The sequence below is a fragment of the Chrysemys picta genome, chromosome 14, assembly GCF_011386835.1.
Source record: "Chrysemys picta bellii isolate R12L10 chromosome 14, ASM1138683v2, whole genome shotgun sequence".
Lineage (NCBI taxonomy): Eukaryota > Metazoa > Chordata > Testudines > Emydidae > Chrysemys > Chrysemys picta.
Genome location: NC_088804.1, coordinates 25,036,453 through 25,050,658, shown reverse-complemented (window position 1 = coordinate 25,050,658; position 14,206 = coordinate 25,036,453). Strand labels below are relative to the sequence as shown.

Sequence of the window (14,206 nt, the reverse complement as noted above, 5' to 3'; positions counted from 1 at the left end):
TCCTCATTCAGTCTCAGTGTTCCCTTCCTCTCCAGCCATCTGGCTTTGAGTCTCTCCCCATCTCCTAGTCAGTCTCCTTGCCCAGCCCGTTTCAGCCTCTGTGTTTTGTCAACCTCAATCATCTCCCTCTACCCCATTGATGATGCTTATTTTTATGGGCCTGCCTATAGTTGGAGGGACAGTAAGGGTTGGTAGCATAGTTTTAGCCATTCAGGTCCTCAAATAGTAAATACCCACTAAGGACTTGTGATTGTTCCCAAGTTACATTAAATCAAATAGCTTCATAGAGCCTTTATTAACCAGCAGAAAAAATAAAGCATCCTACTCTTTTAAGGACACCATATATCCACAACTGGGAATTCTCAGCCCTAATCAAGGGTAAAGGTATCTGTCAAGACTTCCCTTAGCCAGATCCAAAATAAAAGGAGAAAACAGTTTCCCACTCACTATTTTCCCTACAGCAAATCACAGCTTTCTCCTGGGATCAAGATTTTCTGTACAGATGATTTTCCATGAAAGTTTTGGTCCAGTCCAGGAGCCTCCTCAACCTCTTTTTCTTCCTAGAAAGGAATAAGTCCATTTATTAATGCCTTCTATTTATTTATTCATTCCTGTTCTAATGAGCCCCAGCTTGAGGATCCACCCTTCATAACTGGAAGCTCTGGCAGTTTCTTTGGTGTGAGGAAAGCCCCTCTTTCATTTCCTCCACCTCAGGCTGTTAACCTGTTCCTTGCCTGATTGGATTTGGAGTCATTCCATCTTGGTAAAAAATAATTCTGTTTCTTGCAATATTTCTCAAGACGTAAGAGGAAATAACTTATCTTGCATATAAAGGCATTTCAGGGAGCGTAATGACCCGTAACAACAAAACTGCTACTTTTATTAATCAAAATATAAGCTAAACAATACATTTTGTTCCTAATATATTAGGATTGCCTGAATTTCTAGTAAATTTAAAACAATGTATGCATTGAATATTATTACTATGTCATCTCTAGCAACCAAGTGGCTCTTTTGTGCTCAGACATGTTAGGAATTGAAAATATATATGTTCAGCTGGAAAAGTTACAGATACCTGCTATAGAAGGAGTCTCTCATTCACCAACAAACGTAAAAAAAAAAAATCTTCATTTTAATTGGAAAACTTGTTTGATTTACACATTAGACCCCATTTCCTGATTCTGCTTTCAGACCTGTTTTACACTAGTCCGTCCCCATTGATGTAAGTAGAATTAATCCTGAATGACAATAGTATAACAGAAATAGGAATCAGTTCCATCACCTTAGCTTTATGTAAATGTTGACATCATTTTATGTATATTTCTTAATTCAAGAAAGTCTTGACTCCTGCACCAAAGGATACATTCACTGGCCTTACTTCAGTTACAAAAAGATAACAGATATAATTGTGGCCATAAGGTGGAGCTGTTTCTATATTTCATGTTTTATTATGACAAAATATAGGCGAAATCAAGTTTAAAATAAAAGAATTGCAGTTTCAAAGTAGTTTTCAATATTTTTACATTTATTTGAAATATATTTCCTGGAAGGGACACTGTGATGGCTGGTTGGCATGAAAGTTGATCTACCAGCTTTTTATTGATGCACAAAGATAGTTAAAATCTACAAAACAGCATACTGGCAAAATTGCACATCAAAAACCTACATAATGATTAGAAATAACATACCCCACTTCTTTAACTTGTCCAACTGAGTGAACATAGTACCTATTTGCTTATTATTTACTAAGATATATTAAGAGCATCCTTCCAAGCTCTATGCACATATACAAATAAAAGGATAAATAAAACCAAAACCTCCATCACCCAAAGTCACTTAATGATGTAGCACATTTTAATACCACACTTAGCTCATTTAATAAGTTAAGTCTTAATGCAACCACCACCACTAAATAATAATTTGCACTCAACCATTCCCAACCTCATACTTCAACCCACTCCTCCCTGAAAAGCCTGGGAAAATAGATGAGTGTCTGCAGCAGGCCCTGAAGGCCAAATAATCTGGCCTTTGTCAGAGTAGGTGGGAGGTGAGTTAGAGTCAAAGGGCCATCATAGACATGGAGCTGTTAGATTGAGTGTCTTTGCAGATGATCAGTGTGCTTCAGTATTACCTAGAGATACAAGATGGTCCCTCTCGTAGTCTGAGCCCAAACCATTGAGTGTTTTACAAGTGACAGAACACTTTAAATTCTATCTGGAAACTAGTTGGAAGCCAGTACAGATCTCAGACTTTTCATATAATGTTCTCAGTGCCTGTAGCACCACTTAATATACAGACAACTATGTGACACACAAACTTGTTTCCAAATACCTTAAAGTGTAGCCCCATGGACAGTACATTAGAATAATCTAATCTTGAGGTGATGAGTAAGTGTAGCAAGATCCATATCCAATAGTTTGTCTGTGGGATGCGTAGTTCTCAGAATCAAAATCTCTTTGGGGTTATTGTTTCAGCCAGTCGGGTTGAAGACTCAAGTGTCCAACCATTACTGATTTACTGTATGTTATAAAGATTATTTTTTAAACTAGAAGTACAAGAAATATCACTTTTACAAATATTGAAAGCTTAGATATTGCTCCAATATCACAGTGATGAGCAGATAGATGCCTATGTGAGGAAGTGGAAATTTTTTGTAATACGTTTGAGTCCTATATGTGCCGCAGTTTCCCTCTGTATTTTGCATTCCCACCCAGTGAGGGGCAAAAGGGTTAACACTGTTCCTGGAACAGCACAGGAGATATGAAGTGTATGTGTCACTTCCTTGTTGGGGTGAAATGACTGGGTTGTTAAGGAACTGGTTGAAATCAACCCAGATCAACAGAGGGTCCAGAAAGTGAATGATCTACACTCAGCAGGAGGAAGCACTGCCAGGTGGGGGTTGTGAACTCAGTGTGGTCCTGCCTGGATAACAAATGACTGGGAGGTGACCAGCCAAGGGATAAAGGGTTCACTGCTCTCACCTGGGGTGAGAAAAGAGAGCGAGACAGGGACAGAGATGGAGTCCATCACAACTTGGCTGGAATGGACTATGGATAACCTTTGCCAGTCTTTGCTAACCTAAGGACTTTCAGATTCTGTTTGCTGCCTGCTGTCTCTGGAAATACTCACTGGGAGCTGAAGGGGTACAGTACAAGCCTCCCATGGGAGTCTGGCTTGGTTGGATCTGCTGCAGGGAGCCATGGAGAAAGACAGGGTTTGCTGGTGCCTAAAGGCCCAGTCTTGGAGGTTAGGGGCCTGCCTGTGCAGAACCATGTGGGTTCTCAGGGCCTGGCACACTAAAGGGATCACTTCCAAGGGACTGGTTACAAGCTGGGCATTCACCAGATCCTGTGGATCCGTGACAACATGCCTAGAGACTGAGAGATTTTGAATCATACAGCAGTTATCAGAAAGACCCCGCATCTTTGATTCCAGTAGATTTTTCCATGTTGTGGATTTGGATTGTCTGCCTATGAGAGAGAGCGAGAGAGCAGTTTAACATTTCTAGGGCACACGTAAAGTGCAATTTGGAGCTTTGTGCCAAAATGATATTAATAATTTAACAGACAGAAAGAAAAGTAACAGAGTAGATGAGAAGCAGCAAAATGCTATGTCTGTGAAAGGAAGCAAAAAATACCCTTAGGTGAAGCAGAGAGAGGGTAGTCAGTGAAAGGGCAGAGGAAAAGAAAAGAGAAAGGGAGAGAGAAGTGTATGGGATGCTGGTATGTAGTTGACAGGTAAAACAGCTCAGACAATACAATCTTAAGGTATATTATATTCTTGCTTCCCTAAATATGCACACAGTAATTTTATTGAACAGATTGAGATTTATTGTATACATGTTTTATGTATAATCAGTGAGTTTAGATACTGTATGTAACAAGTGAAAAGTAAGGTGCTTTTACAGACTTAACTGGGCAAAATAGAGGGACCATTACCTTGCTGTGAGCTAAGAAAATACCATAATTCCTTATCTACTGTTAATTACTGTTAAGATTTTCATGGATGTAAAGCTAAAGGAAAAAAAAGTGGAAAATATGAACTTAAGACACTTCCTTGCAACGATCATTCTAAGGACTGGTGTGCGCATTAATGCTATAAATGTGTTGCATGCACTTGCGTGCCTGCAAATGTGCATGGATTGTTTTTAGGATGTTCTCTGAATTTCTATAATACGGTTACTTCTCTGTGATATTTTCATCCAGGTAAAGCTTCCAGTATCTTCTAGTGTTGATCTTGATGAGAATGAAATTTCATCCCATGAAGCTGCATTTCCGATTTTAGTAGACCAGTCAAATACACAAGTGGAAGGTAAACAAACATACTTTTAAAGTGATTTTTTTCTACTTTTTTAACCTCCCAGGGTAACTACTAACTGTGGTATGCAACCTATTGCTTAAATCAGCCTCAGTACCAGATGACTGGAGGATCGCTAATGTAATGCCTATTTTAAAAAAGTCCCCAGAGGAGATCCTGGCAATTACAGGCCTAACTTCCATGCCAGGCAAATTGTTTAAACTATAGTAAAGAACAAAATTATCAAACACATTGATAAACACAGTGTGTTGGGGAAGAGTCAATAGCTCTTTTGTAAAGAGAAATCATGCCTCACCAATCTATTAGAATTCTTTGGCCAGTCAGCAAAGATGGACCAGGGTGATCCAGTCAATATAGTATACTTGGACATTCAGAAAGTCTTTGAGACAAAGTCCCTCATCAAAGGCTCTGAAACAAATTTAGCAGTCATGTGATAAGAGGGAAGGTCCTCTCAGGCTCAGTAACTGGTAAAAAGATAGGAAACAAGGGGTAGGAATAAATGGTCAGTTTTCACAATGGAGAGAGGTAAGTAGAGGGGTCCCCCAAAGATCTGTACTGGGACTTGTGCTGTTCAGTCTATTCATAAATGATCTGGAAAAAAGGGTGAACAGTGAGGTGGCAAAATTTGAGGACAATACAGAATTATTCACAATATTTAAGTCCAAAACTGACTGTGACGTTACGATCTTGCTAAACTGGGTGACAAAATGGCAGATAAAATTCAGTGTTGATAAATGCAAAATAAATATAGTCCCAACTGTACATACAAAATGATGGGATCTAAATTAGTTATTACTACTCATGAAAGAAATCTTGGAGTCATGGTAGATAGTTCTCTGAAAACATCTGCTCAATGTGCAGGAGCAGTCAAAAAAGCTAACAACGTTAGGAGCCATTAGGAAAGGGCTTGATGATAAGACAGAAAATATCATAATGCCACTATATAAATCCAACACCTTGAATATTGTGTGCAATTCTGGTCATCTCAAAAAATATATATTAGAATTGGAAAAGGTGCAGAGAATTACAACAAAAATGATTACAGGTTTAGAACAGCTCTGAGTAGAGATTAAAAAGATTGGGACTGTTCATCTTTCAAAATAGATGACTAAGCAGGGATATGATAGAAGTCTATACAATCATGAATGGTGTGGAGAAAGTGAATAGGGAAGTGTTTATTTACCACTTCACCTATCACAAGAACTAGGGGTCAACTGAGGAAATTAATAGGCGGCAAGTTTAAAAAAAAAACAAAACCCATAAGGAAGTACTTCTTCAAACAGTGCAGTCAACCTGTGGAACTCATTGCCATGGGATGTTGTGAAGGCCAAAAGTATAACTGGGTTCAAAAAAGAATTAGACAACTTCATGGAAGATAGGTCCATCAATGGCTATTAGCAAAGATTGTCAGGGACGCAACTCCATGCTCTGGGTGTCCCTAAACCTCCAACTGCCAGAAGCTGGAACTGGATGGCAGGGGATGGATCATTCAAAATTGCCCCATTGTGTTCATTCCCTCTGAAGCATCTGGCACTGACCAGAGACAGGATTCGTGTGTTCAGCAGTAACAGGAAAGAGCCACCAGAGTTTAATTTTCTCTTGCTCCTAGTGCAGAAAAAATAAGATTTTGATGTAAGTTTTATGTTTTTCTGTGGGAGCAGAGTCAAAAGCAGTATTAGTTTGGAGGTCAGGACTGATAACACACAAAATGTATTTTGCAGTAGTTTGTATTCCATTGCTGCTTTATGCTAGAACAAAAATTAATGCCAAGAGGTTCTTTGTATTTGCATTTCTTACAAGAAAATGTATTTCTAGTTATAAAATGGGTGTTGGAAGATATATGTCTAATACTGAAGTTTGTGTCTACAGTAGCATTATGTGTACATTCTCCCTAGCGTACATAAGGGATTCCCATATAAAGAAGTTATATGCAGGAATGAGAGGTAAAATAATCTTCTCTACACTTGAAACTGAAGCAGTTTTAACTAGTATATACCAAACATGTTCCATTTTCATTTGATACCTTTTTGTTCAATGTTCCCATTTAGCACCTTATAAAATAAGTTTTATGGGGGAATTTAAGTGCTTAGGAAGAGAAGGGACTAACAGCACTTTCTTGAGCTAGCCATAGTGTTGTCAATTGATATGCAAATTTCTCTATTTATCTGGGCCAGTGCACCTGAACCTTTTCTTACCATCACCCTATTGCCATGGAAAATAGGAGAAGGCTAATAATTTAAAATAATAATTTATAAAGTTCTCCCATCTCCATACTTGTTTTCATCTCTGTCCTGAAATGGTATTTGAAGTCTCCAAATGTTTATGGATAAATAATCCACTATACCACCTTCCCCTTAACTTTGCTTTCATTATACTCTGTGCCCCGACCCTCTTTTTGCTTATTCCTGTCCTATTCATGTGTCTGTGTCATGCCAAGTGACATTTGGTATAAAAAAAAATAAAAAAATTTAGCTGTAATTTGTGATTTTCTACTAAAGTTACTACAAAATAAATGAGTCGTAATCTAAGCCAGGCCTAAAATACAAAAGACTTGTGAATTAAAATATTTGGCAAATGTATTTTAAAGATAGTTGTGAGAGAAGGAATTTTAGTTATTAATAAGTGGGCTTAAGAGTGACTTTTTATAGCACTTAGAGACATCATCTAGTTAAAAAAATAACATCTCTGTCTCACAATATTTTAGCTGCTATTGTTAAAACAAATTCCTAAAATTATACCTTGAAAAGATTAGAGGAAAACATCTTTTTTTTTTCCAAGTTGTTTGCTGTACATGTTTGGCAGTACTTTGTGTACAGTCATTTTCACCATTTACTCCGTTCTAGTCCATTTTCTCTGTCTGAGTATTCAACATGAAGAGAGAAGACATTTTTAAAATATGTAAATGTGACTGTAAAAACTTCAAGAAGTGGCAGAGAAATTCATAGACTAGTGTAATACTTGAAGCTACTCTTAAGTCTTATTTTTAAATTGACTAGATTTCTAGTTGCAAGTTTTCATTTAACAGTGTTGTTCCTATATTCCTCTCCAGTGATTTAAAACTGCCCAGTTTTGAACTAGGTTAATCAATTCCCATCCTGCTTTTGAGGGAGTAGCTCACGCGTTTAGCTTAGAGCCAAATACTACAGAACACTAAAAATGATGGAGTACTAGGGAAGATTTAGCATATATACTAGATCCGTTAAAATGAATTGAACTCTCTCCCAACGTATTTTCATTATCTTTGTACAGGTCTGTCTCATCTTACACTTGGATTACGTTCCGCGGTCAGCGCGTAAAGCGAAAACCGCGTATAGTCAAAATTACATTGAGTGTAATGGCGGGCGGAATCGCCCGCACTACAGGAACAGTATTTAAATTTATTTATTTAGCCGACCGCGTAAAGCTGAATTCGCGCATGTTAAATGCGCGTAAGATGGGACAGGCCTGTAATTGTATTCTTTGCTTTCAAAATTTATAATACAATTATCATAACCTCTTAGAGCTTAAAATAAAAATTTAGCTTTTCTTTCGATGTAAACAAATTATGCTGCCCTTCAGGGGATCTCAGTTCAGGTTTTCAGGTTGGTCCCACTCTTCTTGGACTGTCAGAGTTGGGGGTATCATTGGGGCAGCACGTTTAGAGTATCTAGCTGATGGAAAAAGAGAGTGCACTCAAGCAATGGCTTGCCTTTTTTCAGTCAATTCAAGAAGCAGCCTGTTAAGTCTCCTGATTCTGATAAGGGACTCCTACTTTTTTCCTCACAATCTCCTATTCTGAGTTCTCCAGATCTGCAGCTCCAAGTGGTCACGAGGTGCTGAGTCTCTTCTACTCGGCTGGCATGTCTGTCCTATAAAGTCTGACCTATGTTAGGTCGACTTACAGCCACCGCAGTAATTGCTGCAGTTGTTCATGTCCACATTGCCCTTCTTCTGTCGTGGTGTGCGTCCTCACCAGGAGCGCTTCCGCTGACTTAAGAGGGGTCACATGGGGGGCTGAGAGCCAGGGCTCTCAGCAATGTGCACAGCTCCCTGCTGAGAGCCCAGCTGTCCCCCTGGGCTCTCAGCTCTCCGCTCCCCACCAGGAGCATGGCAGTTGACTGGACTCTGGGTGCAAAACTCCTCACCGGGTGCAGCCATGCTCCCAGTGGGGAGCTGAGAAGCCTGGTGCAGCTGCCCTGTTCCCGGCAGGGAGCAGAGAGCCCGGGGGGCAGCCAAGCTCCTGGCGGGGAGATCTGCGCCTAGAGTCCAGTCGGCTGCCATGTTCCTGTTGGAGAGCCGAGAGTCCAGGAGGCAGCCCGGATTGGAGCTGAGACCAGGTAGCAGCCCAGCTGGAGACCCGAGAGCCGGTGTTCTTGTCAATTTCACAGCTCCAGCCAAGCATGACAGCCAATAGATATAAGTAACACAGTGTCTACAGAGACACTGCATCACCCTAACTACACCAACTTAAGCCCTGTGCCTCTTGTGGAGGTGGAGTAGTTATGTCGGTGTAGTAGGGCACTTACATCAGCGGGAGTAAGCCTGTAGCACATATACTGACATTGGGTGCCTTACATCCACCTAACACTGTAGTGTAGATCAGGCCTTAGCATAGCGTATCTGTCTGAGGCTAGGTCTATGCTGGGGGTGGGTAGGAGGGGTCGACCTAAGATACGCAACTTCAGCTACGCTATACTGAAGTCGGCGTATCTTAGGTCGATTTACCGTCGTGAGGACGGCGGTGAGTCGACCGCTGCCACTCCCCCGTTGACTCCGCTTCCGCCTCTCACCGCGATGGAGTTCCGGAGTCGACGGCAGAGCGATTGGGGATCGATTTTATCGCGTCCTGATAGATCGATCAGTGTAGACATACCCTTAGGTACTTATAGAGACCCATTACTATTGTATCTGTGGCCCTCACAATCTTATTTAGCCTCAGAATCTTACTGTCACAGAATTGTATTGGCCCTGATCAGAGTAGCAGTAAAATCAATGCCCAGTTAAATCAATAGGTGTGTAGTGGGTTAGCGGTGGGCCCTTCCCTCTGGGTCAGTGGGAGGCAACTCCACCTCACTACATTAAAGGGCGTTGCCTACAGTCAGGGAATTAGAATTCCAGTGTGGAGTGGACTTAGGGCTTGTCTACACTATCAAATTTTGTTGACAAAACAAAAATCGCCAAAGGGTGTTCACACTTGCTCCCTCTTTTGACAGATCATGTCCACACTGGGGACACCATCATTGAAAGGGTGAGCAATGCACTGAGAGTATGTATCCCAGAGTGCAGTGTTGTGGGAAGGAAGAGCTGATCGCTGCACATCTTGGGATTCTCCCCCAGTTCTCCCACAGCCCTCTCAGCTGCCAAGAGCAGCATCATGAGTAGCTCTGTGAGCGCTCTGTGCTGAGGAATGGCAAAGCAGCACAGCAGTTTGTCCCCCTCTCCCTGCAGCAGCAGTCTGCCTACTGCTGTGTTCCTAGTGCAGGGCAGAACAGGAGCATTCCAATGATTTGCTCTTTGTTTGTTCCCCAAATGGAGCAGCACACAGCTACTTCCTGGAGCTTTAAAAAGGTGAAGGGCACATGCCTGCAGGGCAGCAGAGGTAAAAACACTGAGCAGAGCAATCAGGGCAGGCATTGTGGGATACTGGCGGGAGCCAGGTCTGTGGACAAAACAATCAGCAGTGTCTACACAGGCTCTTTGTCAACAATAAAGGGAGGGGAAAAGACAAATGTCTCTCTTAGGGGTGGAAGTTTTTTGTCACCAAAACTGGGCATTTTTCGCAACAAAAGTCCCATTGTAGTGTGCACGCTCTTGCTGTTTTGTCGCCAAAATGCAGTTTTGGCAACAAAACTTGCCATTATAGACAAGCCCTCAGTTTAAGGAGATCCGGCTTTCAGGCTGGGCAGGCTATAAGCTATCTGTATGCTCTGGCAGCAATAAACAGTCTAGAGCTCAGGCCCTTAGGCAGGGCAGAGCAGCAAAGGTTTAGGGCTTGGGCCCTTAGGTAGGGCAGAGCAGCAAACAGTCTAGAGGCTTCTGGCCCTGAGGCAGGGCAGGACAATGAGCAGTCTGTGAGCTCTGACCCCCAGGTAGGGGCAGGGCAAACAAGGAGTAAATAGTGTGAGAGCCCCAGCCCTCAGTCAGGGCATGGCACTAAATGGTCTCTGGCTCTGACTCTCAGTCTCGGTAGAGCAATACAGAGACTAGGGGCCCAGACCCTCAGGCAGAGGGGGCATCAAACAGAGTAGGGGGCTCTGGCCTGCAGTCAGGGCAGAACAGTAAGAAGAGTCTAGGGGACCTGGCTTTCAGGCAGGGTGGGGCACCAAACAATTAGAGAGCTCAGAAGAGGGTTTCTCTGACCCCTGAGGTGGAGCAGAGCATTGGGCAGTCTATTGCCCGATGTCTTGGGTCTGGTAGACTGCAGACAATTGGAGGCATCTTGGCCTATGGTGGGGAGACTGCCACCCAAGCCCACCCAACTCCACTGGGTCCTACACCAGGGTGTTAACAGTGGCAGAGTGTTCTACCACTGGGTCAGCAGGGAATCCAGCAGCAACACACTGACCGCATTTCAGGCAGCAATGCGGCCAGACTGGAGTTGACTGTCCCTGGGCCACTTCCTCCCCTCCCCTCGGGTGTACCTGGATCTGTGGGTGTTCTCCATCTCTTCAGGGCAGGTAGTCAGCAGCAGTCCCAGCAATTCCTTGGTGTCTCAGTCAGCTGGCTTCTCCAGCAGCTCTGCCAGTCCTCAGCGTGGCAGGGCTCCCCTTTGATCTCCAGGCTTGGAAGGGGGCAGAATGCATCCGTCTCCTCCAGAGTCTACAGCTCAACTAAGCTCCAGGACCCGCCCTTTATACTTCCTGTCCTGCCTTTTGACTTCCGGTGGGAGGGGCGGGCACAGCCTGGCTCCACCCACCCAAGCTCAGAGAGTGGTCCCTCCCCCTCTGGCTCAGTGGGAGGCCACTCGGCCTCACTACAGAGTATTTCATTTGTGCTTTGGATGAGGTCCTAAAAGAATAGAAAGATAAGCTAGAGGAGGACATCAATAAAACTTGATTTCTCCCACATTTCTCTTTCTGCAGTATTAGCTAAAATAAACACATCATATCAATATTATAGTAAAATGTCTGGATTATAATGGAAGAGAGGTTAATTTATCTAATCTGTGCACTCATTTGGGAATATTTATGGACTTGTAAAGATTTTTGTTTTGAGTTGATTCAAAGACCATCTATTTTTTTTCCTTAACAGAAGATGAACCGCCTGTTTTGAATTTAAAGGTAAGAGTATGGTGAAGGTAATGATTACAATGCATTTTGAAAAAAAGTGTCTTCAGGGGTTGATTAAGAATTGATCTGATGAAAGTTACTTTGTTGTCACCAGGGAGCCTTTTACAACTGACCTACAGGTTAATGAAGATAATCATTTATTTTAAAAGATCCCAAAGCACATTATATGGGTCTCTATAAAGGGACCACTTCACCCTTTAGCGAAATGCAACCACTGTTGAGGTGAAGCACAGCAGCAACGCAGGATGCAGAAACACTACATAACAGATTCACACAAGCACTGAGAAAAAAATAAGTGAAAATGCAAGGGGAATTTAGGGAGGTAGCATATAAAAACAAGAGACATATGTAAGTAGTAAAGTTCAGAATCTGTTCCAAGCTTCACCAAAGTTAAGGGGATTTGGTGTTCCTGAGCTAGAATTTGGCCAGGACACTGGATTTAACACTTCCTACTCTTGTTAAAAGTAATGTAGGCTCAGTGTCCCATAATTACCTTGCTGGGACTTTGGTTTAGTACCAGTGGAAGAAAAGACTGCCCTATCAAGCCTCCAATTTAATCATTTCTTCTTTGGGTGCTTGTCCATATATATTCCACTGTTGGGTACGCATACACCCAGTGCACTTGAGATGGATTCTTTTGGTCAGCAGTGTCATTGGCGGTTATGATTGTGCTTTGAATGTCCGCATGTTTCCAACTGAGTGCACAAACGATGGGGCAACCCCAGCCACCTTTCATTCCCTTCTCACTACCACTGGCTACAAGTCAGAATTGGCAGTGTCCAAGTTTCTTCATTCACTGTGCTGACTATTCTTTGCTATGTAAATATAAATATAGGTGCTTAGCAGTTAACCAGTCATTAGTGCTACAGAGTTTTCATAGTGTTCCTTTCTTTCTTTTGGAAGGAAATTCACTCCTTTGTTTACCTGGGAGTTAGGCCCTGTTGTGGGGTACATCATTATGACTGAACACAAATCTCCAGGTTTTAAAAATTGTCCTTCATATTAGGCTGTAATGCCGCTCAATGATGAGCACACCATTTGTTGATTGTGTCTGGGTGAGAGGCACATTACGAAAAGATGTGCTCTCTGTAAATTATTAAGAACCCAAGGAGCTAGGAACAAACTGGTTTGATAAAACAGTGAAACACGTTTATTAAATACAGAAAGAAAAGAAAGATTTTAAGGACTACAAGTAATGATTGGTCAGGATTGGTTACAACAGAAATAAAAGATAAAATGTGAGCTAAATGCCTAATTTAACAAGCTAAGTATATTTAAAAGCAAAAAGTAAGGTTACAGCAGTCTTTATTGGCTGAAAAGCCTTTTAGACAGGACTTCCCTTCCCCCAAGTTTAGTTCTTTAAGAGTTGTTGAGGTCACGAGCAGAGATGGAGGACAGTGAGGTCAAGCATTTTTCTCCCCTCTTTATAATTCAATTTGTTGTGCTAGAAACATCCTGGCTGAGTCCTGGTGACAAACAGTGCCTTTTAGATGTGAGGTTTGAACCGTTATTCCCGTGCCAGAGAATGGTCGCATAACTAAGTGATAGCCCACTTGACTTTGTTAATACCTGTCTGGGGGTGCCAGTGTGTCTTTGTCTCTAAAGAATTGGTTTGGGCCTGCCTTTCTAAATCTGGAATGTGTTACAGCAATGTTATACAGTAGAAACTTATAACTTTACATACAATATTGATACACATGTTTAACCAGGACAGTAATATGCAGCAGATTGAGTTTTTAAATTATATCTCACAAGGCATACTTTGTACAAAATTTATCAAAGTCTTATAAAAGAGGTGAACTTAATGGTGTAGACTGCCACACTTGCCCAGCACCCAGTCTTGTTCCAGTGTTGCTGCTGCCTGGGAATTCCCTGACTCCAGCTAATCTGGTTCTGACCCTCAGCCCTAGTTCTGTCTCAACTCTTGGCTCTGGCATTTGGACTCTGACTTTGGTTCTGACCTCCAGCTCCTGTTCCCGCTCTGACTCTACTTTGACCTTGGGTTGTGGCATTTGGACTCCAATCACTAGGCCTGGCCGCCTGCGACCTCTTCCCGATAGGCAGCAGCTTCTGAGCAGTCATCGTATAAAAGTACTCCCGTTGTGTCTTCAACTTGTGAAGTCAAAATAAATGCATCTAAAAAGCCATCCCCCTTGTCTGGTAAAATCACAAGGGTTTAGAGGAGAAAGGAGTACCAAGTCCACACAAAAATTAGATCTCACTCTCCTTCACCAGGTCCTTCCTCAGGGAGCCATAAATCCTCTTGAACCTCAGGGGAAAAGGGTAGCACAAGGCCCCAGAAGGGTCCCTTTGACCCCTGGTAAGGCACTAGTCGCCATGCCTCAAGACCAGCTCCCTTGATACCACTTACATGCCCCATATCATCCTCCAAGTCCTGAGGCCCCTGGTACCATGTCTCTCATACTGACGCCATCTACTCACCTGTCTTCGTGTTTGGTACAACATATTTGGTACCAAAATTGTATATAGCATCAAAAGACTTACTGGTCTTTTTGGTACTGGGATCCCCACTGTTGCAGTGCTGAAGCTTCCTCCTTTGGCATCGACTGTTGCTACAGTATGGGAACTGAGGACATCAATGGTACAGACCAGAGCACCAT

At 42.3% G+C, this 14,206-nt stretch overlaps 1 protein-coding gene across 2 annotated transcripts in view; it reads left to right on the top strand.

Annotated features, from left to right (window-relative positions):
- The window catches only part of CEP89 (centrosomal protein 89), a 118,879-nt gene that overhangs the window by 10,283 nt on the left and 94,390 nt on the right, over positions 1-14,206 (top strand). For both annotated transcript variants that reach the window (XM_065567177.1, XM_065567178.1), the window contains 2 exons: positions 4,206-4,311; positions 11,548-11,576. In XM_065567177.1, the coding sequence (XP_065423249.1) occupies positions 4,206-4,311; positions 11,548-11,576 (135 nt within the window). The remainder of the gene's footprint in view (positions 1-4,205; positions 4,312-11,547; positions 11,577-14,206) is intronic.